At 46.8% G+C, this 26,122-nt stretch overlaps 2 protein-coding genes across 2 annotated transcripts; one reads left to right on the top strand and one right to left on the bottom strand.

The window, feature by feature from the left end:
* The first annotated feature begins 5,197 nt into the window (after window positions 1–5,197).
* Window positions 5,198–6,523, top strand: LOC8032689. Its single transcript, XM_002399473.5, has one exon. It carries the CDS (start codon window positions 5,326–5,328, stop codon window positions 5,767–5,769), a length of 444 nt encoding a protein of 147 aa, XP_002399515.4. The 5' UTR covers window positions 5,198–5,325; the 3' UTR covers window positions 5,770–6,523.
* Window positions 6,524–6,677: 154 nt separating this feature from the next.
* LOC8043718 (EF-hand domain-containing protein 1) lies at window positions 6,678–24,430 on the bottom strand (the record flags this gene model as incomplete). The annotated part of the gene is made up of 9 exons (XM_029995701.4): window positions 6,678–6,765; window positions 10,756–11,059; window positions 13,531–13,671; window positions 14,654–14,865; window positions 16,065–16,182; window positions 17,063–17,290; window positions 17,901–18,035; window positions 19,182–19,331; window positions 24,215–24,430. Coding segments are annotated over 9 exons (1,584 nt in total), but the record flags the coding sequence as incomplete, so codon positions are not given.
* Window positions 24,431–26,122: the final 1,692 nt, after the last annotated feature.

The following is a 26,122-nucleotide window of genomic DNA, read 5'->3' on the forward strand; positions in this document are numbered from 1 at the left end:
AAAACACCCGAGTTCTCAGAGGATTAGGTCAGTGCTTACGTGCAGTCCCCGGAGCCACGCTTCGATGCTGTTGTTCGTCCTTGTTGGCCTTTCTGCTAGTGTTGATTCTCTGACTGACCAAACCAGAGGAGGGGAGGTGGCCGACGACAAGCCGTTTCGACGGGGTCTCCCGATATACACGTCCTCGAAGTAGTCCGCCACGAGTGAGGCATCGGTAGGGAAAACCTCGAGAAGTTCCTTGAAGGCTTCGGGAATGTCGGCGATTGGCAAGAAGGCCAATGCTGGATGCATTCCATTTGAAAATCAACAAGAAATAAAGTAACGAATTGGCTTACCTGAAGACAACAATAAGACATATAAATAGGATGCCCCATACCAGAACAGCAAACTCGTCGTCTGAATTGTAGCGACTCTGGTGACCACTGGAGCACACCTTCCTATACACCGACTGGGATAAGTGAAAAAAGCATCCCTGTATCGTTGATGGCCGCTATCTTGAAGTCCGTGTAAGCCACCTCAAGGCAGTTGGCCCCCCATGTGACTCAGAACGACGTCGAAAAACCTTAAAACGAGCGAGCATATTTTGAAGTGTTTGAACATATATCCAATAATAGGACCACCGAGCGTTTCGTTTTACTCGTTCATCAGAGCTCTTGAATGCTCACCTTTTGTAGGTAGCTTCAGATTTGTTGGGCAGCAAGCCGTAAACCATTGGCTTTACCACGCCGTTGACTCTGACATGCTCCGTGTACAGTTAGTAGAACTGTGCCGGCGTCACTTTAAAGATACCGTCCGTGAACCACGTAGTCGCCTGAGCCAGACAGCTCAAGTTGCGCTCGGTAGCAAAGATCAGGATTCTTTCGCCGTCGCCCTCTCCGCTATCGGGGAGGAGAAAGGAGTCTCCTTTGGCTGTGGTCTGCATGCAGGTAAAACAGTCATTATTATCATAATACGTCGCGCACTGTGATTTTGCGCTACAATACACTTTACTTTGAACTCTGTGGGCATTCGATCGTATGTCGGCTCTGCAAGATGATACGCTGTACTCGAAATTCGCCTGTTGCCTTTCCTTGCGGATGACGCGCCGAAGTGTTGGCGGTGCGGGAATCTGCAAAGCAGTGTCGTCACTGACACAGGCAACCGCAGCTAGAAGTATTTGGTGTGGTGCTAGACGGCCTTCCACTGGAATAAAGGACATTAGTGATCTTGTTTTGGGAATATAAGAGCAGGAACAGATTTTGGTACATACCAGCTTTTTCCTTCATCTGATGACGAACCCAAGCACGTTTATCTTGGTGTTGTCAAATGCATGCGTATGGTCTCCTGAATAAGAGATTACACGAGTCTTGGCGTGATCGGTGACTATTTTAGTTTTACAAACTCCTCTTCGCCGGCAGGCCCAATACAACGCAGTTTCGTAAAACTTAATGCAAGTGTAGAAATGTCCTTCGTGAAGAAGCATATCGCCACCTTTCTTAGTAGTAACTACCTCCATTTAGAAATCGAGAGTGATATTTTTTATAATCGGAGAGCAACCGGCATAATAAGCCCTGAAACGGGGCACAAAAAAAAAAAAAAAAAAAAAGAATCGCGTTCGGTGGGCTTTTTTTTATTGTGAACTTTATGTTCTCGAAGTTCTTTTGTAAAGGGGGTGACCCCGATAAGACAACATGCAGGCTAAAGGCTGCATGCTGCCTTAACTTGGGGTCATTGGGACATCCTTTGTTTCCCGCAGTCAACCTCACTGGCCTTGTACGGATTTAATTAAGTGGTCCCCTTTCGTAACTTTCCTAAGAAAACAAGATAGAAAAAAAAAACGTTTAACAATCTTGAAGTCATTGTGTGACGAACTGCCAGCGTGACGAATCACCCTATGACCAATGTTCCGCTGTGACGAACGGGCCTGTTACCAGTTGCCCTATGACGAATCGACATGTGACGAATGGGCCGTATCCCCTCATTTAGCACCCTTTGGAACGGACCTGTTTGTTTACAAAGCACTTCGGTCTGTGTCCAATCCGGAAAGCGTTTCGTGATCTCAGAATTGGCCGAACTTGCTTACGCAGGCTAATTCTGACTCAATACTCTTACGAGTATACAGTGCGTGTGCAGGCGAGCTGGTGAATGTTGGTCATGTTGAAAATTACCCGAGATTTTGGTAAAAGTTTCGTGGAAAAAGGAGATAAAAAGTTCCCTATCTCGTTTTTTTATTTTTTTTTTTTTTTTTTTTTTCGAGTACTTCTATGCATATTCCTGTCCATGTTCGTCTCTGTCAACGAAAAAAATAAAAAAATAAACAAACAACAAGGAAGCAAACTGGTTGTCTGTTCCGCTTCAGGGTGATCGCATTGACCCCTTCCTGAAGCAAAGGGTGGTAGATGTGAAGAGGGAAGGCTTTTCGGGTACGACCTTGCCCGGTCATTTGCGCCTTTGTGTTCAAGGACACCGGGTTCGCAGACAAGGCTGTTGTCCGACCCGGCAAGAGAGAGAGAGAGAGAGAGTGGCCAGCGTGGTATGTGAGCTGACTCATCCTTCCGCAGTTTGGGGAAGAGATTGTCATCTTGTGCGCTCTCGCAGCTGCGGCGTCTGCGGTTCTGGACGACGCGTTTCATTTCAATCTTCTTCGACTGGACGGACAAGTTGGATTTCCCCCTGTTCCGCGGTAGGTACCGGTCGCATGTTTTTTGGTTGCATCGAACTACCCGGTGTTTCGTGCTTCTCTTTGCTTTCCAAAGGGTGAACTGGTGGTAGTTTGGAAATGTTATGTTGATAAGCGTTATTTTTTTTTTCCGAGAACACTGTTTACGGGGGCGGATATCAGGGATCCTTTGTCGGCGGTTAGCATCACATGTATGTGTCGGCACAATGTGCAAACTATCGCCTTCCCATCAATTTTTTTTCTTCTTTTTTTTCATATTCGGAAAAAAATAGTTTTTGATTCCGACTGATTTTGCATTTCTAGCCTCAACGACCTCGTTTCAATTTTGCGGCACATGCCCAGGAAACTTGCAACACGGGCAGACTCGTGTTTAGTTATAACGTCAACGTAAATTAGCGATAATTCCTGGAGAAAGGGAACAAAGGGGAAATAAATACCAATCTCCAAAACAGAGCTAGGTTAATTATTATCGTCATTCTTGTCCAGCTCGCACGCACTTTTGCATTAATTGTATTATCTTCATGAAAATCAAAGAAAAAGACAGGACTAAGACTCTCCTACTGTTTTTTTCTTCTTCGACCTAAAAGTTTAATTTTTTCGCACCACACTCTCTGGTGTTACGCTACGATTAATTATCAACAGCTCGCTTGCACGCTTACTGTTATTTTGTCAGTGTTCAAGTTTCTCTATGTACGCTGATTTCGATAAGCCTAGTACTGACAAAGCGCTAAAAATGACGAATTTGACGTCAGTCGATCATTGTGGAATGAACGAATTCATTGACAAATATAGATCCGGCCAACTGCTAGGACTTTCATGGACGTGATTGCGTTCATTAACCAAACAAATTAGTCAAACGATCAGCTGAATGGATATGTATGCTGAAACATAGAAAACGTCTGTTATTTCCGGCGAGACTTGCAGTGTCAGTAAAATTCACGCTGAGAAAACACGCGCCGACGGAGGCGGTTAGTCTGGAGACTCTGAAGAGATGATGCGTAGAAATGCAAATCGTGTGCCTGAGGGCTATCTTTGTTTTAGCTCAGTTGCTAGCTGCACACATGGTTCTGACCTTTTTTAAAAAAAAAATCTTTTGTGAAGGTTTTTTTTTTTTTTTTTACTTAATTTTCTTTTTAGCAATCTTTTGTCTTTCAAACTTGTGTCGCGGTTAAAAGTAATGTCTGCTGCGCCGTGCCGGACCCGCCTACATTTCGAGGAAGAAACAAATTGGTGTTGTCACTTTCTGTTTTGCGTCTTTCTTTCCAGACCTTGCCTAGGGTTTGTCAACAAAAAGTACATTTTTATAACGGGCGGAGTGCGGTCGGGCGCGAAGTGGTTTCTATAAATTTCGGATGTCAAAGGAAGAAGCGACGCTTTTGGCGTTTAAAACGTGAACGTATTTTTTTATTCTTATTTACTTAAGTATTTCTAAAGTCCGCGGTGTGGTATTGCATAGAAGGGGACATCGTAAGAACCGTTTGAATAATTATGAAAAATTTACCATTACAAAAAAAAGATAGAAAAGAATGACCTCAAAGTGATTCTCCAAAACTGAAATCCGCAATCCATAATTACAGGCACCAAAGCACGCACACAAAGATAATTGCTAGTCGATAATTACGAGACAAATTCATAATAGATAGTCACGGTCACCAACGCATGCACCTTGAAAAGATGCTCAATATGAGCAGTCTTGATAAGATAACATATCTAATCTCGTGCACGGCGCAAAAAGCGCTTTTTCGTTAATACAAAAAAAAAACAACAAAAAACGTACTTTTTTTTTAGTTTGTGGTGTGAACTTCTGTATTTCCTTAATTTTGCTTTAAAATGTTCAGCATACACTCGCCGCCTTCCAGATTCGACCATAGGTCCGGTGCGTGTCAAGCCAACGCGTTGCCACAGCTTTGGCGGTTCGTTTTGACAATCCATTTTAATACAATATTTCTTTTCTTTACTAAAGGCGTGATTCACTAGCACCTGTGAACTAGACGTAAAGAAGAAAAAAAGTTTAAAATGCACTTTCATATATACCATATTTTCCGGACTATAGTCCGCAGGGGGAAATTTGGGGTCAAAAATAAGATTTTGCTTAGATAGCCCGCACCCGGTGCTTAGTCGACACGAAAGTCTTCTCATAGGCGGCACACGTTTACAAATGTCTGCTTTTTAGCTCACAATAAAGCCTATAATGTGCATATATCATCATTAACATACACTTTCGTGCACAAAATTCGTCACGTCTCGTCATAATAAACGATCTTGAAAAACATAATTCCTTTATAGTCCGCACAGCCAGAAATTTCAACTTTTAAACATGTATAGTCCGCGGACTATAGCCCGGAAAATACGGTATTAATTCTGTACATAAAAGGGGAGTTTAGTGATGCTCCACGAGGAACCCGACTCCTTTGCTACGGTTCTGGAGTGAAATATGACTAATCCGGAACAACATACGTATAAACCGTTAGTTCTGTCATGTAGTGTAGCGAGGAACAACAATATCCCGCATTAGCACGACAGACTACAACCATTTCCTTTTTTCACGCAGGAGCAACCTCGTTTCATAAACGGTCCGCCGACTGAGCGCTCCGGTCTGTCAACCCCGACAACGAATCGTCGCTTCCCGCGCAACTGGACCCAGACAGCGATCCCGGTTCGACGCCATGCCTGGTTTCTTCATCGTCGACTCGGTCCACACGCCGCTGCCCTGGTACAGCCTGATCCCCATCTTCGGCTTCTCGCTGTTCCTCCTCGGTGTCATCTGGTACCAGAGGACCGAGTTCTACTGGCTGACGGACGTGGCTCAAGACCTGCGCTCGTACTTCAGGACACGCTACCGTAAGGCGTCTCAACATAGCTGCGAGTCCCACATACCCTGGTTTATCTCGGGCAACTCTTACAACGGCGGCACCGTGGCCTTCATCGACGTCCACAAGCCCACGTCATCGTCCGCCGCCGCCAACCTGAACGCCGCCGACCCGTCTTCGTCGCAGAACGGAGGGATCGGCGTCGCTTCGCCCAAGGTCACCGAGGGTCGTCCACGTCAGGTAGAACACGTGCCGATTCATGAGATCCCTTTGCCTGCCGGGAACGGACCTGACGAGTGACAACTGGCAGCTGCCACTGGTGACTCCGACGTTTCTGTTTCCCTGACTGCTCGATGTTTAGTTTTCTGCAAGCGGCAGCGTGGTCAACATCCGCGAACCTGTAGACGTCTTGTGGTATTAACTTACAGTATCATTGAGCACAGTTCGGAAATTAGTCTTTATGGTCGGTGACAAGTTAGGAGCGCAGGGCAAGCTCTTCGCACAAGACTGTCCACTTTTTCCGCTTTAGTGGAGCGAAAGCTGAACAGAAGGTGAAGACAGATATGCCTCCACTCCTGTGTTCACTCTGTTAAAGTAGAAAGAAGCTTGCCCTGTCACCGACTATAATTTGGGCTTGATAAAATAGGTATTTCCCTAACTTGACTTGTGTAGCGTGTATATAAGTGCATGTCTGAATTCCTTCCATTTTGTGTATACATATTTTTTTTATTGTACAGAAGATTGTATGCCATGTAAGATTGTTTTTATTCCTCCGCACGCATCAAGTTCGTGTAGTGTTTTCTTCGTGACGTTCTGGCGCTTTCTTATTTCTTAGTACCTATTGTTTGTGTCCTTCGTTGTAGTGAGTAAGTGGGTGTGCCATTCATCCAACGTTATCAGCATACAATGGTAGGCACAAGCCGATCTAGATCCATATATCCTCGTTACTGATTCTTATTACATATCCAACGACGTTGCCTTTCATTGTCCGAGTTGTCGTTAGTCAAACATTGATCCAGTCATATTTATTGCGTCTTGTGTTTATTAAACACCATCATCACGCGCCGCCAACTTGGGAAGGTCCCGGATCTACAAGTTTAACGAAGTGTCACGTTCGAAAAACCGGGCTGCCTTGCCGCAGCGACCAGGATTCTGCGGTCGCTTCTGAGCACTGTGAGGATGTCTCTTTGTGTTGCTCACACGCTCGAAGTTCACCTCAGGGCCCCGTTGATCCGGCGGAGGAACCCCCGCTTGCGCTGAGGTTTCCGTTGCTGATTGGAGCAGCAGGTCCTCCTCCTGAATAAACATAGTACAGGAACGTCTTAATATGTTATGTTGTCTTCAAATTCCAGCGACACCTTAAGCTGACAGTGGGGTGGGAGCTACGCACTTGCTTGAATAATCAACAGCCTCCCCTCCACCTGACCTAGCGTGAACGCTTGGCGAAAGGTGGATTTCAAGAAAGTAGAGATTACCAAGCAAAGATTAAGTGAATGGTGGCAGAAAGCGAGAGAAAACTAGGTATTTTCTTGTTAACTGATGGCAGGGTTTTTTTATAACCTCACCTTCTTTGCAGTGCGGAGTGAATAGAGTTTTTACATTTAAATATTCTAAGCTTAAATGGTAAAGCAAAATGGCTAGGCGGCGTGAGCTACCGCCCGATCCAAAGGGCTCAGCCGGATTCATCCATCCAGGAAGGCGTATGACTCGTCCACCGAGCACGTAGTTTCTACTGAACTGTCAGCTTAGGGGTGAACGGAGTATTATTTGTCTCGAACATTTTGTCGCATAAAATATATCACGCACCATGACAAACCACTGAGCAGTCATCGACAAAGCAGAACTTCCGTTTTAGTATTCAGCCAGCACATGCAACAACGTGCCGATAACGTTCCTCACCTCCAAAATGATTCTGCAGGCAACCTCACACGACGTGAAGTCATGTGTGAGGTTGTAATTTGAATTGCTTGTCACTCAAGGCCTTGAAGTCGTCGAAATCGACATGCATTGCTCCGACCCTTTGACAGAAGCCGAGCTAGCAGCGAGCTCATGGTGCATACGGCGCCCGCCATTACCTCTGCAAACACGTAAAGCTTTGAAGTGCGGCCCCATATGTATCAATGAGGGCATCGAATCGAGACAGGGGACAGTTCCCCAGCGGAGTTTTCTCCTGTGGTACCATTGTTGTCATGTGCCTCGATTCACTGAGTCCCGTAGCTTCTGGTGCTTGCCAGGCTATGCTAAAACGGAATCGAGTGTAGCTTGCCCGCGGCACCTGCCAAGACAGACGCCATAGGTCATCTCCTTTTGGCTGTGCGGCACTTTAGTAGCGCCAAAACACAGCAGACAGGTAGAAGGAACAAACAGACCACGCTCTGTTCCTTTCTTCTTGTACTTGTTCGTTGCGCCTTGGTGCTCCTTTCGAGTTATGCAGGTCACAGCAACAACTACTTCAAAAACTGTATATGCCTTTTGCCGGTTACATCCACGAAGAACGCCGTAAGAGCTCAGTTAGTGTACTTATGAGTGAAGGCGAAATATTAAAAAAATACAAAAAAAAACACTCAAGTGCTTTTGTAGAAGCTTGCTTCTGATGGCATATTGTTTGTTGGGCTTTTAGCCAATAAAAATGACCAGTTCTAGATGGCAAGACGTTCTAGTAAACTCGGCAATAAATATACTTTAGTAAGGCACGTTGTTGGGCTAGTTGGTTCATCTTAGTAAAACATATAAAATAGATATAGTTTAGTAAGGCACGTTGTTGGGCTAGTTGGTTCATCTTAGTAAAACATATAAAATAGATATAGTTTAGTAAGGCACGTTGTTGGGCTAGTTGGTTCATCTTAGTAAAACATATAAAATAGTTACTTTAAAGGCTTTTTTTAATGTGAAGACACATAAGGAGGGTTTTCCGTTCCGAAGTATTGTTAGTTAGCGCCTGTCCTGTTTACTTCTTGTCCTTGTTTCTGTTGCGCTATTTTATATGTTTTACTAATAAATATACTCGCAAGCACTATTTTTTTTTGGGGGGGGGGGGGGGGGGGGATGGAATAGTCTTCGGGTTTCCACCACCTTCATAAAATTTGACCGATGAAAATAGTTGATGGCATGGAGATTCTGAAAGCTACTTCGCTCTTTGTATGCGCGTTGTGCATTATATTTGGACAAAAAAGTCAAATATTTGAGTGTAAGGAACGTAATGCAATATTTTTTTTTTTTTTTTTTTTTTTATATGGAAAACGGCGCTTATTGCTGTCTGCGATCCAAGGAGCAGAAAGAGGGGCGTTTCGCGAGCTTTGATTAGGTTTTTAATTTAAAAAATCTACCGCCAAAAATTTTTTTTTTTTTTTTTATGATGATGAGAGTCTGTAGATTGAACTAAGATAGACGATCTCAGAATCCACTTGAGTGCCTTTGTAATTTTGATTGTTTTTCATTTTTATTCCTAAACGTTACTTTTTTTTTTGTGTGATATTGAATGTTATGTTTTATTTATCACCAGATGCGGAAGGGGAATGAATCTATCTCAATCCTTCATACTTCACGTCAAGAAGGTTGGGAGTTTGGAGGACGGAGTTGGCCTAACATCTCACGATTATGACTTCCAAATTCATATCCTGAAAAAAGAATTTAGCGTAACAGGCGTGGAACATAACTGACCAAAATACAACATATTATGGCAATAGACGCTTTCCGGAATTCAGACTGGCAACTTTGATCACTATCATCATCTGAAAAATAGCATATCTGCTATACTAATGGCGGCCATCTGTTTAGTGATCAAAGAAGAAGTTGAAGATGCTCCTAAGCAGATGATTTGATGCCTATAGACCTTTGCAAAAATCGACTTCTGCGCGCCGCCATCTTGGTCTGCTGGCCTGTGGAACGCCTTCTGAGCATGCGCTGTTGATCTGTTTTGCGGTATATCGAACGCTGCGCATGCGTTTACAGCTCAATGACTCAGCATTTTTCTTCAGGGGATAAGCGCTGCAAAGGTTTATACATTCTACACATTAGCGCGACGTGAAACAGGAATCGGATGCAAGAGCTGTGTAAGCGTTCATTTCTAACTCGGGCCCAGTCAATCTGTTAGTAGCACACACTCGGCTTCAAAGCCCCTTGATGTATAGAATCTTATCAAGGCGTCTATGTGGGCTGACGGTTCGTTCTGACTGGTTGGATCTTTTTCGCCATCGACACTGAAAGAGATTTAAAAAGAACTGGTCAGTGACGCGCGCATTCTCATTCACCGTTGACTTGCGAAAGTGACGGTGCCCCATGCAGTACTGCAGACCACAGGTTAATCGCCGCCATTAGTACGGTAAAAGTCAAACTGCCATTTGAGTCACCAGATGGCACTGAATTGCGGAAAGGGTCTATTGCATGTCTATCGATGCCAACTGTGGATTAACCTGACAGTTAAAATTCAGCCTTTACTTGAACTCATAACGGGAAGCACCACTCGCCGACGCCATGGATGGATGGATGTTACTGGCTACCTTTTGTAGCGGGCGGTAGCTTGCGCCACCTAGCCTAAGTCTAAGAAAGACAAACATTTGATTCCTCGCGCCCTTCTAAGCCAATTTTCTACCCCCTAACTATCACCAGGTTCGTCTAGAAATGCCGATGGTAGTTGAAGATCTCGCCTAGATGTTTCAATATGTTATTTCTAAAACTCAATACAAGAACTGGTGACATTTACGTTTACACCCCGAACACATTCCAATGACGTGGAGAGAGCAAACATATGTTTTTGCCCACGCTGGAAGTTCCCCTATTCACAATAATGACGGCCGCATTAAAACAAAAATTAAAAATGAGGACGAATATTAATAAATTGAAAGTTCAGCTTGAGCAAACAAACCGTGTTAGAGAACAACCGCCTAACTGAACTCAGACTCCAGCTCGCATTCGCTCACAATTTGGTTCTATTGCATTTTTACTCTCGATTAAGTAATGATGAATGCTTACTCTGGAGCGACAGATGCTAGTTATCATGTAACCTAAATAAATCATTAGACTTTTTTTTTTAAGGTGGCAGATAAATTTATAGAGGCCAACAGGAAAGCAGCATGGATTGATGATCCATGGCTCCTAAAGCAAGACCCTTGTTCATTGCTCGCAATAATAGGGAGTTCCAGAATAGGGGGGCCCCAACGCAGCTAGGGTTTTAGCGTTGTGCGACGCCCCAAGTTGTTTAGGGGACCCAAAGCGTCAAGGTTCTCTACTCTAAAACCCCTGCTAAAACAACCTCGCTTGAAGCGTGAAATAAGATCAGGAATTCACCAGCGAGCTTGTCCGGGTGTCGCTTCAGATAGTTGATCGTGAACTGATCAGCCTTGACGATGCGGAAGCGTCGCCCTGCTGCTTGCACGATGCTTCCGAGACCGAGGTCCTCAAGCCCGTAGTACTGCGGATCGCCGCCGCCGAGGAGTGGCGCGGCTGGTTTCTGTAGCCGCATTCTGCGCAGGAACTTGCCGCCGGGAACGCCCGAGTTGGGAAGCGGCTTCTCCTGAATGCCGATCGTGTCGTCGGACGGGTAGAAGCAGACGATGAAACTGCGTTCCTTGTCCAGAGCAAGGTCCGAGTCCTGCACGGAAGAATCCGCGTTGGAGCGTGCGACAGGTCACGCTTGAGTCTTGACCCACGCACAACTCGCGTGGCGTCATGACGTCATGTGACCCGACTTCAAGTTAGGGTGTCATGTCATGTCACTTGACGCTGTCATGTCATGTCACAATACCACGTGGCACTGCGATGTCACGTGGCGTCACGCACAGGGCATGTGTCCAGCTCATTCGCGGCACATTCTGTGGGTTTATCAGATATGATCGAGGCATATGCTTAGAGCTGTTCCTCCTACCTTTGACATTTGAGCCAGTGTGTTCGGATCTGTAATGTTCGTTATTCATAGCTGTGGGGGACATGCCGTGAATTAATATGCGCCCTATGATGTGTAAGTAAGCCACTCGAGTCGGTGTGACAACCCGGATAGGTGGTTGAGCGAAACGGGATGGCTATTGAGGATGGGCCCAACTTTTGCCGTTTTTGAAATTCGGCATCGAATCTGCTGATTCGGTAATCCGGCCTTTTAGAGCGCAGCTCTTAGGGGCCCGTTCCCGGCTTGAGCGGCGTCGCCGTCGCCGTAACCAAGGTCATCCCAAGGTCACGTGACCCCCAAGGTCACGTGACCCCTCCAGGTCACGTGACCCCACGTGACTCCCAAGGTCACGTGACCCCTCGAGGTCACGTGACCCCTCCCAAGGTCATCTCAAGGTCACGTGACCCCAAGACCCCACGTGACCCTTTGAAGGTCACGTGACCCCCGTCACGTGACCCCTCTGAGGTCACGTGACCCCCGAGGTCACGTGGTCTCCTCCCCAAGGTCACGTGACCCCTCCCAAGGTCATCTCAAGGTCACGTGACCCCAAGGTGACCCCCACGTGACCCCCAGGTCACGTGACCCCTCTGAGGTCACGTGACCCCTCTGAGGTCACGTGACCCCCCGAGGTCACGTGACCCCCCTCCCCGAAGTCACGTGACAACCCCCCCCCCCAAGGTCACGTGACCGCCCCCCCCGGAGCATATTAAAGAATGAGGGGAGGAGGAGGGGTCTACCCTCCCCTCAGTACCCTTCACTCCTCCTCCTCAAGAGCTGCGCTCCAATTCGGCGTTACAGGGATTTGTAAACGGCTTTCACTTTTTTTTTTTTTTCCTTTAATGTTGCGAAGTTTTTGTGTATGCTTTTTAACAAGAAATATAGGGCAAGCGATTATTGCCTTCATTTTTGTCCGTAAAGCCGGGAGTAATTCTGAATGAGGCGGTTGAACAAATTTAAACCGCTGTGCCATATAAGTATAAACCACATGTAATCGATCTGGCGAGCGACGAGACAAGCGACGGCGACCCGCTTCGCTATCGCTCGGTCACTCACGCGACGAGGCAAACAGCATGAAAGCGACGCGAGCAAGCGACCAAGGCGATGAGCGACGTTTTCTAGAAATCCAAAAACCGAGCGACGCGGCGAGCGACAGGGAGAAATTCCAATTGTCGTCAGTGTATTTCGTCGCTGTCGTTCGTCTCGTCGCTCGCTAAATACCTTAGACGCGGTTCAGCCTTTATGCTTTAGAGCGTTTAGTTTAGGAGCGGCCACAATCCTATTCGGGAAGCCTGACTGTGTACATTGACGAACTGAAAACGGTACCAACAAGAACATATTCGAGGATCGTCCGTCGAGCCCGATATCCGTAACAAGTTTCTTCCTCGGCGCACTTAACCTCGTTTACCAACAGTAGAGTTTTAGTGTCGCGTATAGGAGCAAGTGCTGTGCGTTACCGTTGCGTGCCCCACTCTGCGCATGCGCGTCGTCGCCATGCGCCAATCCAAGACCGCAGTCTGGGCTACGCGCACGTGCAGTGTGGAAAACGCAACAATGCTCACGTACGCTCGCATACGCAATACGTGCTAAAACTCAATCTAATCACTTGGCTCATTCCAAGCGTGTCAGTGCATTAAAAATTCAACTGCTTATAATTTAAAACAAAATTAATGTTGACGTCACACTTTCATTTCCGAGCGCTGTTTTTTAACCGAATTTACTTATATGTTAGGCCTCCAAGACCGAGCGTCTAACTATCGGCTGCATATATACAATTCCAGCGCTTATCACCCGAGCGGAAAGTGCCGAGTCACTGGGTTGTGCACGCATGCGTGGCGCCTGATATCAAGAAAGCTACTGCGCATGCGCGCGTTCCACGGCCGGCGCAGTCGACAAAAATAGAAGATTGTAGAAGATCACTGGGAGTGACGTCTTTTGGAGGCTTCTGCGAAATCGACGGCACCCCGAGGTAGAACATAAAGCTAAGTGTAGTGCAGGAGCCTTCAGCCTTCTCGAGCGAATCAGATATATTCACTGCGGTCCAAAGACAATCCTGTGAAAGTACGTTCAAAAACACGCGACGAAAATCACTATTATGGTCCGCAGTCGTGAAGGTAATCAACCAGCAAAGTAATCAGAGACAGACGCTTCGGCCCGTGCGAGCGTCAGGTGGGGCCCCTCACCAGGGCTGCTTGGAAGCGGAGCACGATGCCCTCGTTCTCCAGACTCTGCCGGCTGTCCTTGCGCATCCTCCGGGGGGTGATCCTCAGCACCGACTGGAGCGTGTCTTCCGGAGAACCGAAGCCGTTGTACGGGGGAATGCGCTGCAAATGCCACGCGGAGTCTGACACAACGTTGGAGAAATAAAACACCCGCGTGTTACAAGGACACTGACTACCCCCCCCCCCCCCCCCCCCCCCCCCCCCCCCCACACACACACACCCTTTTTTTGTTTCCTCTAAATTTGTTTTTAAGTGTCTAAATAATAATAAAAAAAATTACGTTGCGAGACTTATTTTGAGTTATGAGCTGTTCCGAAACATGCGTCTATTTCTGGGTGGACATCTTAAAATAGAACCGTGTATTTCAGAATCGATCCAAACTCAAACTGTGTCTCGCAATTAACGAACATACTGCGATAAAAATTGCCTTGTCGGGAGAAACCTTAAAAAATTGGGTTGTGTGTATGTTTATACAGCCTAGAACTTGGTCTGCCTCACAGGGGCGACTTGTCTCCCAGCTGTAGATGAGCCATTTAGCCAGTGCAGTACAACCGCTAGCCTGGGGTCTTTAACGTGCACCACGCAGTAGTGATACACGACCGCACGCCGGTACGATGCTCATCCAGATCGAAACGGGCAGGGGTGGGGATTGAACCCAGGATCCTGGGTTCTGCAGCGCGAGCTTTCGCTGAACGTGCTCCGAGCTGGTGTGCGCTAGCCCACTCGGCCACCGATCCCCCGGGAGAAACCTTACTCCCTGACACATGTGTGTCCCATACGGACAGCTAAGGGAAAATGATTTATTGTGAACTCCGCAGTGTCTTTTGAAGCACAGATTCCATTGCAGTTCCAAAAACGCTGAGTCGTAAACTGTGGCGTGATATGCTGCACATTTTTGCGAATTCCAGCAAGCGATGTCGCGACCCATTGCCTAATTTTATACTGCTGTATCGAACGACCGGCCAGTATATACTGAATAACTAGGGGCAGCTTATTGGCCGCCCGAAAAATCTTTGCCAACACCGTACGGACTTGCCGTATACCCACGTCATACTGATAGACCTAAAAACAAGTCAAGGCAAACCTGCTTGGGCCTTTCTTCTTCTCTAACGTCGACGTCAACGACGTTGAAGTGCGTCACGCCGAGCGTCTCGCGGTAAAAGTTCTTGGTGAAGTCGTCGCAGTCGTAGATGAGGAAGCTGCGGCCGTAGATGTCCAGTCGCTTTCCTGGCTCCAGGTCTTCGGGACCGATGTAGTCGTCCTGGTTCCTTTCGTGTTCGTACTGGTAGAACAGGCCTGCATGTAGTATACGTCCTCGAAGGCTTAAAACCGCAACGCTTATACATCATACAAAAGACACGGTATTCACTGCAGACATGATGAGGAAGGTAACTGCGGGCACGCCTCACGGATGTTCAAAGTATGTTCATGCTACAAGCATGACTACAGATAGTCTTCGTATGCCCAATGTGACCTTCATACAAGGAAGAGACATGCCTCTGCGGACAGTGTCTGCGGAGTCCAGGCTGTTTTTATTGTGGTGGATTAGCAGTGTAGAATACTGAGGAACCTATACAGGAGCGAAGCACCTCCAAAAGCAGGAGTTGCGTTTTACGCAGAAAGTGCCGGAAGCTCTCTATTGTCCGTACTGTGATGCGACGCAGTCAAGAGGGCCTCAGCTAGTTTAGGATGGCCAAAAATAGGTGGCTCATCGACGAGAAATTTTCTTTACGGAATTTGGATTAAGTAGAAAACATCTGCGTAACATTTTTTTTTTTAGAAATGTAGTTATATATATTTATACATATACTTGCGCGGGGGTAGTGCTTTTGTGAGAGACCAGCGCTTAGCAACTTTTGGCTCGCGATGAACGGTGGAATCGATCGCACATATATTATAGGTCATAATGTATAGGTCAGCATTGAAGTGTAAAATAATTTGTGAGGTATTAATTCGACGATCAGATCAGGACCGTCTCTTTCCTTCCCGCGTATCATATGATGCCGTCAAAAAGTCATCGCACGCTTTGGCCCCCTTGATTGTATTCGGCTCTCTTGTCCATTTCCGGTTGATATCCTTTCAAGTTTTCCCCTAGAGCCAGAAAACATAAACTATAAAATGGCCTGATCATTCGTTGATGGTCACTTTTAACTGTTTTATGTAGCAGATGGTCTCACGATAACATCCACAACGCTTAGCATTGTCTTATAAAATCACCTCACGGACGTCATCCTATACCACCTAGAAGATAAGGCCTACGCGTGACGTCATCGTTAGTCAATCCCCTACCCACCCTAAGAGGCAAACACGCTGGAGCTCTATGAGAGACGCCGGCAAGCGGCAGACGCGTTGTGAGACGATGCGAGACGCGCTGCAGCAGCGATGCTGACGCAAGCCAGGCGACGCTGCGTGATTCCACTAGTGATGACGTATGGAAAGGGGAGGGGGGTATTCCGTCATCAGGCTCGTCCCTGCAAAGGGCGTTTCAATCCCACCTTTGTGTTCCTGCACACGCGGCACCCTCTGCCGTCCCAGCAGGATTGGCGCCAAGTCTCTGGTTTCCATGGGTCGGTGCATCTCCCTCAGGTCCAGAGTGTCGTCCACCAAGAAGTACTGCGCCGATCGAGAGTAAAAAAACAGTAACACTATTCTGAGCGTTGCTGTGTGCAAAGTCAAGAAACATTATCGCAGTGTTGGGGAGCACTCCTAGTACATTGTACTTGCATAACCTGCCACTCCCGTATCCATGTTTTGGTTACCCAACCTTAAAATATTTTGTTTTGTTTCGGGACACCAAGCCGGAGCAAGTACTATTTCTACCTTAATACCGCACTGCAGGAATGCTTTACATTTCCACATTTACTGTGATAGACTGTAGCTCAACTATGCGGTCTAGGGGGCTGTATGTATAGTAACTTAGATAGGGTAATTCTGTTACCACAACATTCATTCTATAATCACCAGAGTTGGGAATGAGCGTGGGAACGGGCCTTGAGTACATCGTGTTTGTTGGTTTGGGCACAAGGACTCGGGAGAACGGGCAAATTGGTGTGTGCGTGTTTATACAGCCTGAACTTACTCTGCCTCAACGGGCGACTTGTCTCTGAGCTGTAGATGAGCAATTTAGCCAGTGCGGTACAACCGCTAGCTTGGGGTCTTTAACGTGCGCCACGCAGTAGTGATACACGACCGCACGCTGGTCCGATGCTTCTCCAGATCGGAACGGGAAGGGGAGGGGATTGATTAAAAAAATACGAAAGAGTTAGACAGAGAGGACGGACAGGATCCCAGTGTCCCTGGATTTTGCAGCGCGAGCTTTCGCTCCACGTGGGAAAACTGGCAAAAGACAGATACAGTGTGCCTGACGATGTCGTCCCCCTTTACATCGCAGCAACACTCAACAGAAAACAGTAGCGTGTTTCTGTACAGACCTTTTCTCTGGTTCACTGACTCTTGGGTCTATCATCCGAGGCAGAGTTGGGTGCGTACCCACCTGGAGCACGAGCTTCTTCCGAGAGTGAGGACTGACTAGAAGACCGTCTTCGACGCAGAAGAAGCGGAGGACCTGGCGGTCGTACTTGAGGAACTTCCACAGCTTGTCCCTATTTGTCTTGGTCGTGTGCAGCTTGCGCTGCTGGTACGTGCCGCGGCCCGCCGTGTACGGATCCTGGGGCAGAGGCTCGGGGGACCCCACCGCAATGCCCTGGTCTCGAAGGTAGTCCTGCCAAGGTGCATGAGCGACCCACGGCTCATCAATGGTCCTCGCAATTGCGGCCAAATTATTTGCGTAAAATCCTTGTGTTCCGTCCTCTTTTTCTATGTGAATCTTGCCCTTGCATAGGAGAAAAATAATCCGCATATAAACATATATTTCTGCCTCCTATACGTCATCGGTATTCCGAGCCAACTCTTTATTAGGGACTTTTAGCAAACCGTTATGTTCCGCGTAAAGCACTACCTGAACCTTTGAATGATGCTTTTAAGCTTTAGAAAACCGGTAACTTTCTAAAAGTTCCTATTGATATTAATGCTCCTGTGTTCAGCCTCTTAGCATGGCATTATGCGATACAGTCTATTTCTCTTGTTTGTAGACGCCGTTCAATAGCAGTACGTTCTCGGTGCACAATATATATATATATATATATATATATATATATATATATATATATATATATATATATATATATATAATGAGGATTACTCTGGGTGCAAGTTTCCCCTGTACAATATTTTTTTTCTTCAAGGTTTGTTTTTGCATTTTAACACTTCCTAAAATGCATTTTTCAATAATTTCGCGCGCATGAATTGCAGAAGTTGCAGCGCATACGTACCCTTGTAAACTTGTCGCAGTTGACGATCTTGTACGTGATGCCATAGATAGAAATCCTTTCGCCAATGTTGAGGTCGCTCCAGTGGAAGTGTTTCCCGTCTGGCTTGCGGATTTTGTGTCTTCGCACTATGCAACCCTGAATCAATGAAGAGGAACGCTGAGGTTACAGCACGACATACGTCTAACGAACTTACATTGCAAAATATCCAGATTGTTATAATAAAGTATGGCAAGATTATCGATATATTAAAAAATGAATACTGAGCGTCCTTTGTACACTTAAAACTTCATTTTTTATGAAGGTACGTGACACTTTAGCAAGTTACTTATTTGAGAATTTATCAATATTTCGATTTAGCATTGATTTAGTTTGCCTTTTTAATTGCACTAGATGGAAGTTACAGGTACAAAACATACGAGAACACCTGAATATATCTTCGGAAACTGGGGCTTTACTCGGACAAATATACCAAATGTATGACTCCAATTAATTGCCAAAATTAATTATTCCACCAAAGTAAAAGAAAAGGGTTCAACATTAGTTTGTGAATCGCAGTAGCCCATATGAGATCTTCAAGATATAATATACAGGTACTTTATTGCGCTTTATAATTTTGCCCAGAGACAAAAAAAAAAATCAATATTGCATTTGTGGAACACATCACCAGAACGTCTAAAGGGCGTAATATCGCGAGGAAGGCAGTTACCTTCCGGTTTTTCAATGTCAACTTTTCGCTTATATAATGTCTTTAAACCGTGTCTCGAGTCAAGACAATTTGTAGGCACCAGTAGGCACATCAGGGAAACATAATTTTTTGAGGCAATGTATATTATTGTTTTCATAAGTATTAAAGTATAATTATATGACGCCAGAACAATACCTAGTCTGTATCATAATATCGGATGGGATATATCCCAAAATTCTCGGTAATATAGCTCTCATACAAAAGTAAACCGAATGATAACTATGCCCACACACCGTCCAGTGCAACGTTAACAGAATGCTTTATTTTAGGTCTACAATATTATGTTTGCAGCTATGGAAAGCAAATTTCGCCGCACTAATTTTATAGCGTAAGCGGAATTGGTGAGAAAAAAAAAGAATGTGGACAAAGCGAGATATATCCCACCGTCCCGAGTCTACCCCGGCCTTACAGTATGCGCGCCTGTAACTTTTTCTTTTGAGAACAATGTATTTGATTCGTGAATACTGTCTTTAATAAGCCTCAGGATACGACCTCGTACATAAGGGAGACAGGTCGTGCGTCGTTCCCACACATGCCTGGTTGAGTCCGCTGTTCTCCTGCTTGGGTTCCCGGACGCAGAGGCTGTCGTCTTCGAGGAAGTAGAAGATGTCCACGGGGCGGACGCGGTACTCTTCCAGCGGGGAGTATTCGATCTCTTCGGTGAAGAAACCCTGGAAGTGCAGCACCTGCACCACCCATGGATCGTCGGTGTACCGCGTTCGGCTGTCCCTTCGAGCTTACGAAAAAGCGCGTCTAAATCTACAGAAATCTGCAATGTATTTAGAGAACATCTTCGGGTGTATCTTTGGACAGGCGACAAGAAGGACAAAGCGTAATTATTTATTTAGTAGCCCGTTAACACCCGAGAGCCACGCTACTCGGCTCATGGAGGCTAATAAAATGTCAAAAATCACGCGAAAAAAAAAAATTGACCTTATCCTTAAGTAGAAGCTCCGCCTTCAGTACGAGCTCGCCGCTAGCTTCCTCAGTGCTTTGGTTGCGGGTGCCTGCGCGTTCACACTTGTGTTAGCGAGGACAGAAAGCTCGCTCTGAAGGTGGTGCTTCTACTCAGCTTGAGATATATGCGAAGCGCAAGTTCGTCTGCTTCTTTTGCAAGAATTGCGGTGACGTCAGAAAGACGCCGAGGTCTGATTGGCTAGGATTGAAAGAATAGTGGGTAGACCTCGATGCTAGCTGCCTCGTGGTCTACCCACTATCCTTTTAATCGGAGCCAATCAAAGCTCGGCGCTCTGACGTCCCTGCGTGCTCGCGTCTCCTCATCTCTCTCACCTTTTCGGAGCGCACTTCGATCTCGCAACGTCGGTTATTTGGAAGTCCGTTTGATCCCTGTTGTTAAACAGTAGTCAGTAGAAATGCTGAAGTGCTGTTCCGCATTTCTGTTGGAACAGCATTTTTTATGTTTAAATGGTAAAAACATATGCCTGTATTTTAATAGACAGTTCACGTTGATGTCAGTGACGATTGTTTTCTTACTCTAGTACTATATTACTACCGTGGGTCGTGTTTGTTTGTAAAAATGCAATAAGCACTATAAAAAGTCGAAATTGGAATTTTTTTTTACGCCAGTTATATTTATGTTTAAAAAAGCGCAGCAGGCATCAAGGTGGCCGTAGTGTTATTGGCTGATGAGTTCCGATATCTACACTTAGTTTTACCAGCGCACATGCGTGTAGTAATACCTGCCTGACATATATTACAGCTCTAAAGCCAGAGTCACACTGGCCATACATCATGCAAAAAAAAAAAAAAAAAAAAAAACAGTCTGCATACAGATTCGAACGCGAGACGCCGCGAGATCCGTGCTTCGAATGCCGTATGGCAACGCGTGTTCAAGAACAAAACTTGGCACACGGCAATCGAATCACGCATATTGCGGCGACTTGTGTTTGCAGACTGTCTTTTGTATAATGAATGAGCAGTGTGGGGGGGAACCCGGCTTAAATTTAGCAGTCACCCCGCACAGGCGAAACTGCCCTATATACATTAATGCCTCTGGTTCGCATGGTGCGATTTTACTTTCGATTTTGTGTTTAAAACATCTCCGGAGTGGCGAAAAAAAAAGCACGGTGGAAGTCGCGACGTATCTGACGGTTCAAGACTGAAATTATCAGCAGGAGCTATTTAACTTTCATCTTTGTTTGTTTCAGCAAATCCGAGAATCTGTTTATCGCTATCTTTAGTCGAAAGGAATCACTGGCGGTTCTGAGATTTGACCACACTCATACAGACAACTGTCCCCTTTATACTATTACGTTTATCCCGAACGAAGCGATCCCTGGGCCCAGGCGCGTGGTTAAAAGCGAACTCGAGTTTCGTCGAACAAAAGTAATTTACCCGAGTATACGCACTACCACTACCAATTAACTCGAAACGCACGAACGCCTGGGAAATCCTCCTCGAACGCCATCGTTTCGCTCTTTGATGACTGCGACAGAAAGCAGAAAAAAAAACGGTAAAACAAAAAAGGGGCAGAAACCAAAACAACTCGCTCATTCCTGCAGTAGTTCACCCGACAGGCGGTTTGATTTAAATAATATAGGTATATGGCGCCCTTTCTCTCTTCCCTCTCCTGTTCTTTCTACTATGGCGGATAAAAAAGGGGAGGGGGGAAGGGGGGGGGGGGGGGGGAGGGGGCGTGTGTGCACGCGCGGCATCTCACGCTTCCGTGAACGTCATACGGGAGAGAAGCGAGCGCGGCTTCGCTCGGCCACGCGTGACACGAATCGATTTCGTCGGTTAGTGCTCCAGCACACGCGGTCGACTGATCGCCGAAGCCCGGTGCCCCGCGACGGACCGTCTCGCCCGGGGCTGTTCCCTCCGCTGCTCACGGCCCTGAGGAACTTGACCGCCGCTGACGGGGGCATTCCGCCGGACGCATGAGCAATCGGGTGTCGCCGCACATGCCTCTACATGCGAGACACACATCGTGTAAGGGCACGATCACGGGTTCCGCGAAGCAAAGGATCGTTAGAACCTCTCGGTTTGTGTGTGCCGGAAACATTGGGGCGGTATGACTAAGTGCATCCTAGAACCGACCATGGCGTGTTCAGAGACTCGGCTTAGAGCCATATATATCTTTTTCATCGCTCTAAGCTGACAGGGAATTGATATGGGCTCGCCAGTCTAATCAATCGCCTGCCTGTTAACGCCTGAGCCACCCCCTGCTCGAAGGGCACGTGAACCGGGCGCTGAAGACGTCATCAAGCGGTGTCAAACCGAAAGACCGACGGTTGACTGGTCGTGCCAATGCTGACGCAAATAAGTTCCTAGAATTCAACATGAGGCTCTGGCGTCACGTCGCTGAGGTGGCGCTGCTGTCTGCAGGCCGCAGACGCTTCACTTCACGCGAATTTCCTTTCTATACGCACGCGCAGTCTGTGCACAAACGAGGGCTTGATTTTATACAGCGCATTGGCCTTTGATGCAGTATAATTTCACCAAAGGTCTTGTTGTTTCGCCAAACATGACATAAGATGTTGTTTTGTCCCCATAATTGTTTTTATACTTCCCAACTGGAAAAAAAAATAATTGAATTGCCTTTGCTAAATTTTTAAAGTCTCGTTTGGTTGCGTTTTAATTAAAATTACAGGACTACACTTAAGACTGATTACGGTGTAGGAAGGCGAAAGCATTATAGTTTCTACCAATAATGGGTGACGTTTCCACCATTATTAAAGTTTAGGGCGACGTCGAGGACGACGTCCTAGAACTAGACGCCAAGTATACGGCGTCTACGACGACGTCGAGGACGACGCCGACGACAAACTCTCGGACGACCTCTAGGGCGACATCAAGAACGACTTCAAGGACGACGTCTAGGACGACATCGAGAACGACGCCTAAGGAGGACCCCTAACGAGGCTGCGGCGTATTTGCATGAGCGACCCCGTTTGCCTGCGGAAGCCGCCGTTCGACGCTGCTGCCGATGTCGAGGCCACAGATGTAGACGCGGTCGCCTCACAGTCCATCGCACGAAGCACACAACGAGCACAAGTGAAGCCCGAAGCGCACCTTTTGCACACGGCGCTCAGGCGGTGACATCACGCTGATGACGCTTGATGACGTATTTTTATGTCCATCTTTCGGGCACAACGACAACGCTTGTTTTTCACGTAATGTGACACGTGGGGTCGTCCTAGAGGTCTAGGGGGACTTCTAGGACGACCGCAAGGATGACGCCAAGGTAATGGGACAAGTAGGGTCGCCCATTGAGCGGCGCGTGCCGCTCAATCGTATTTTTATCGGCTTTTTCGACGCTTTTTCGCTCAATAAAAAAGTAAAGCTATTGCCATTAAAGAAAAATAGAAAAATCGGACAGTTTGGGAAGCTTTAAATAAAGTTAAAAGTTAACAGAGCTAATGGCGCTGCGCCAGCCCTGAAGCATTCGACCGCACTGGGTAGGGGCTTTCTTTGCAGGGACAAACACCATTATCTCGCTGTATAAATGTCAAGAAGATAAAGATGGCAACGGAGTGCTGGGCGATACGTCCACTTCGTCCGACGCCAGCTCAGGTTTTCTCCGCGTGAAACGGGAAATCACTTTTGGGAAGGCAACTAACCGACTTCACCTTTTACGTGTAGCGGTTTGTGTTATAGGTCATTTCAGTAATGACACAAAATACGTAATTCAAACCCGGCGGTGGAAACTCGTCGATGCAAGCATTCATGTGCACCATATGCGATAATTAGTTCATTCGCAAATAGGTAATGAAATTTAATATAGTTCAGAATTCCCCAGTCTAATCTCTCCATTCTCCACCTCGGTTTCCATTTGGCATCTTGATATCTAATCCGATCTGTCCCGTGGTGGTAACTATACTCGTCCTGTGTTGTGTGTTCCTTCTCTTAAGTCTTCGTTGTTGCGCGTTGTTACACCTATATGCCATGTTAAACTTACACCAACTAGCCGATCTTTCTACTTCGTTAAAACAAATGATTTTTTTTTTTTTTTTAATTTTGAGCTGAAAAATAATAGAAATAAACAAAAGTATTGCCGAATTATTTTAACCGGGTGCACTCCCTGCATGAGGGCGAAGTCTGAGCTTCCGGTGACCTGCATTTGATATTTGAAGTGTTGTCCCGCGTTTGCTCACACCGGGTGTGGGCACTACGCAAGAGGAATAGACAAACAAACAAACAAAGTTGCGTGATCTGAAGCGTCTGCGCACGTGCCGCGCCGACGACAGCGCCACCGTAGCGGGGTCACTCCAGAGACGCGTGTTGCTCTACTCATGGTTTCAAAAGAATCATGTCGCGAGCACACTGCGAATGCATCAAGAAAAAAGACAGTCTGTAAACAGTGTGAGGCATTCCTTGTATAAAGATGTTGTCACATATTAATCATGCAAAAAAAAAAAACTGCCTGCAGACATGTTTTTAAGCACATGTATGAGGCAAACACATGCTTCGAACATGCTCGAGGCGTGCATACGTAGATAATTATGTCATCATGCCTGCTGCGAACATCGTGCATTTTGTGAGATGTATAGGAGCAGCGCGGCATGCGGCTTCAAGCGACGAAAACAGCGAGGACCAAGGCGGGAAGTACCTTTTTGTCGTTGACGGCGAAGTTTGGCAGGAAGGTGAGCTTGCTGACGGGCCTCCTCCTCCGGTGCACGTGCTCGTCGGCCACCTCGTCCCTGGCACCGTGCTGCCTCCGGTCCCCCTGGAGGGCCACCGAGCCCGGCAGGGACCGGGCCACGGCCATGCCGCTCCGGAAGTCGAACGTGTGTCGCAGCGGGTAGCGGCTCTTCTGGAAGCCCCATCACGTTCAAGTGACCATGCAGTTCAAGCATCGTCACGTCGGGAGGAGGGACCGTACATGTTTCACATCGGACACATCAACGTTTACCCACGAGTCGAGCCAGTAGCGCCTAGAAGACGAAAGCCTTCACATGACGCCATCTTTAGTGGATACCCGACCTGCCTTAAGCGGAAAACACGCCGAAGCTCTGACGAGAGGCGTCAAAAGTCGGCGGACGCATCCACCTTGGTGTCGCCGCATGTTAGCGTCGCACTCATTGTGACACGCTGTAAGACGCACTTGCGAAGATCGCAACCAATAGGATGCGCTGCGAGTATCCACGAGTGGGCCCTCGCAGCGCCTAGAGGGAATGCAGACAAAGACGGCTCTGGAAAGCTATAGATTAAACAAAGCAGTTATTGCCAAAGAAAGCATTTATGACAATTCTAGAGGAAGCTCATTGTTGTTTGAGGCGAGGACGGGTGTTCTGCGAACCAGAACATACAGAGCGAAGTACCAGGAAATGGATACAGTGTGCACTGCTTGTGGAGAGGAGGACGAGACGGCTGAGCACCTGATACTCTGCTGTTAAGGGCTTCACCCTATGCCTACCGAAGACAACATAGATTTAATAAAGGCATTGGGTTTTAGAGACAGCGAAGGAAAAGTGGATTTCAAGACAGTAGAGATTACCAAGCAAAGATTAAGTGAATGGTGGCAGAAAGCGGGAGAAAACTAGGTATTTTCTTATTAACTGATGGCAAGGGGGTTTTATAGCCTCACTTTCTTTGCAGTGCGGAGTGAATAAAGTTTTCAGATTTAAATATTCTAAGCTTAAATGGTAAAACAAAATGGCTAGGTGGCGTAAGCTACCGCCCGATCCAAAGGGCTCAGCCGAATAATCCATCCATCCATCCAGTGATTAGTTTGGTTTTGGTGTTGGTGTAGCGCCATACCATGTGCGCTCGCGGCTTTCAAAAGACTCATTTTATTTTGTTGTTTCTTTTATCGTGTAGGTGAACGAACACACATCTAAGATTGCTTTCCACGTCCAATCCCCCTAATCCCTAATCGTCTAATCGTTTTGATCTAAATGAGCATCGTATACCGGCGGGCGCTGTCGCGAATATCGCTACTGCGCGACGCACGTTAAAGGGCACTGACAGGTCAAAATCATATTTATTTTTTTAATTATTCGAAACGATTTAAAACAATGCCTGGACAAAATTCTAAACTTGGAAACTCAGTATTTGTCAAGTAAAAAAAAAAAAAAAAAACCCAAAAGCCAAATTTGAAGTTTCCGCGCGATCCGCACCCGCGCAATGACGTCGAACATTGAGTCGTCCTGCAACTCGAGTTTTTCTCACGCCTCCGAACCTCCTCGACCCGAAGTGTGGTGTTCGGCCGCGGCCCGGCGATCAACCGCTCCACGCGTGGCGTGCCGCCTATCGCTTTTAGCAGGCGACGCTTCACTTTCGTGTTTGAAGATGTTTTAGGGCCCTTTCAGCGATATCAAAATCTTTGAAACGGTGTGAGGTCGAAGAGGATGCGCAGTGGACTTTCGTTAGCGACGTGAGGAGCCACGTCGCGCCGGTTCTGCCTGAAAGGCTGCCCCGACTGCGTACACAACCAAAGCTGCTGTACACAGACACCAAACCCAGTTGTTTTGACCGTTTGACGATTTGCTTTTCGAAGTCTGAGTGTTTGTCGGTT

The sequence above is a fragment of the Ixodes scapularis genome, unplaced genomic scaffold, assembly GCF_016920785.2.
Source record: "Ixodes scapularis isolate PalLabHiFi unplaced genomic scaffold, ASM1692078v2 PGA_scaffold2__306_contigs__length_199485367, whole genome shotgun sequence".
In the NCBI taxonomy this organism is placed as follows: domain Eukaryota; kingdom Metazoa; phylum Arthropoda; class Arachnida; order Ixodida; family Ixodidae; genus Ixodes; species Ixodes scapularis.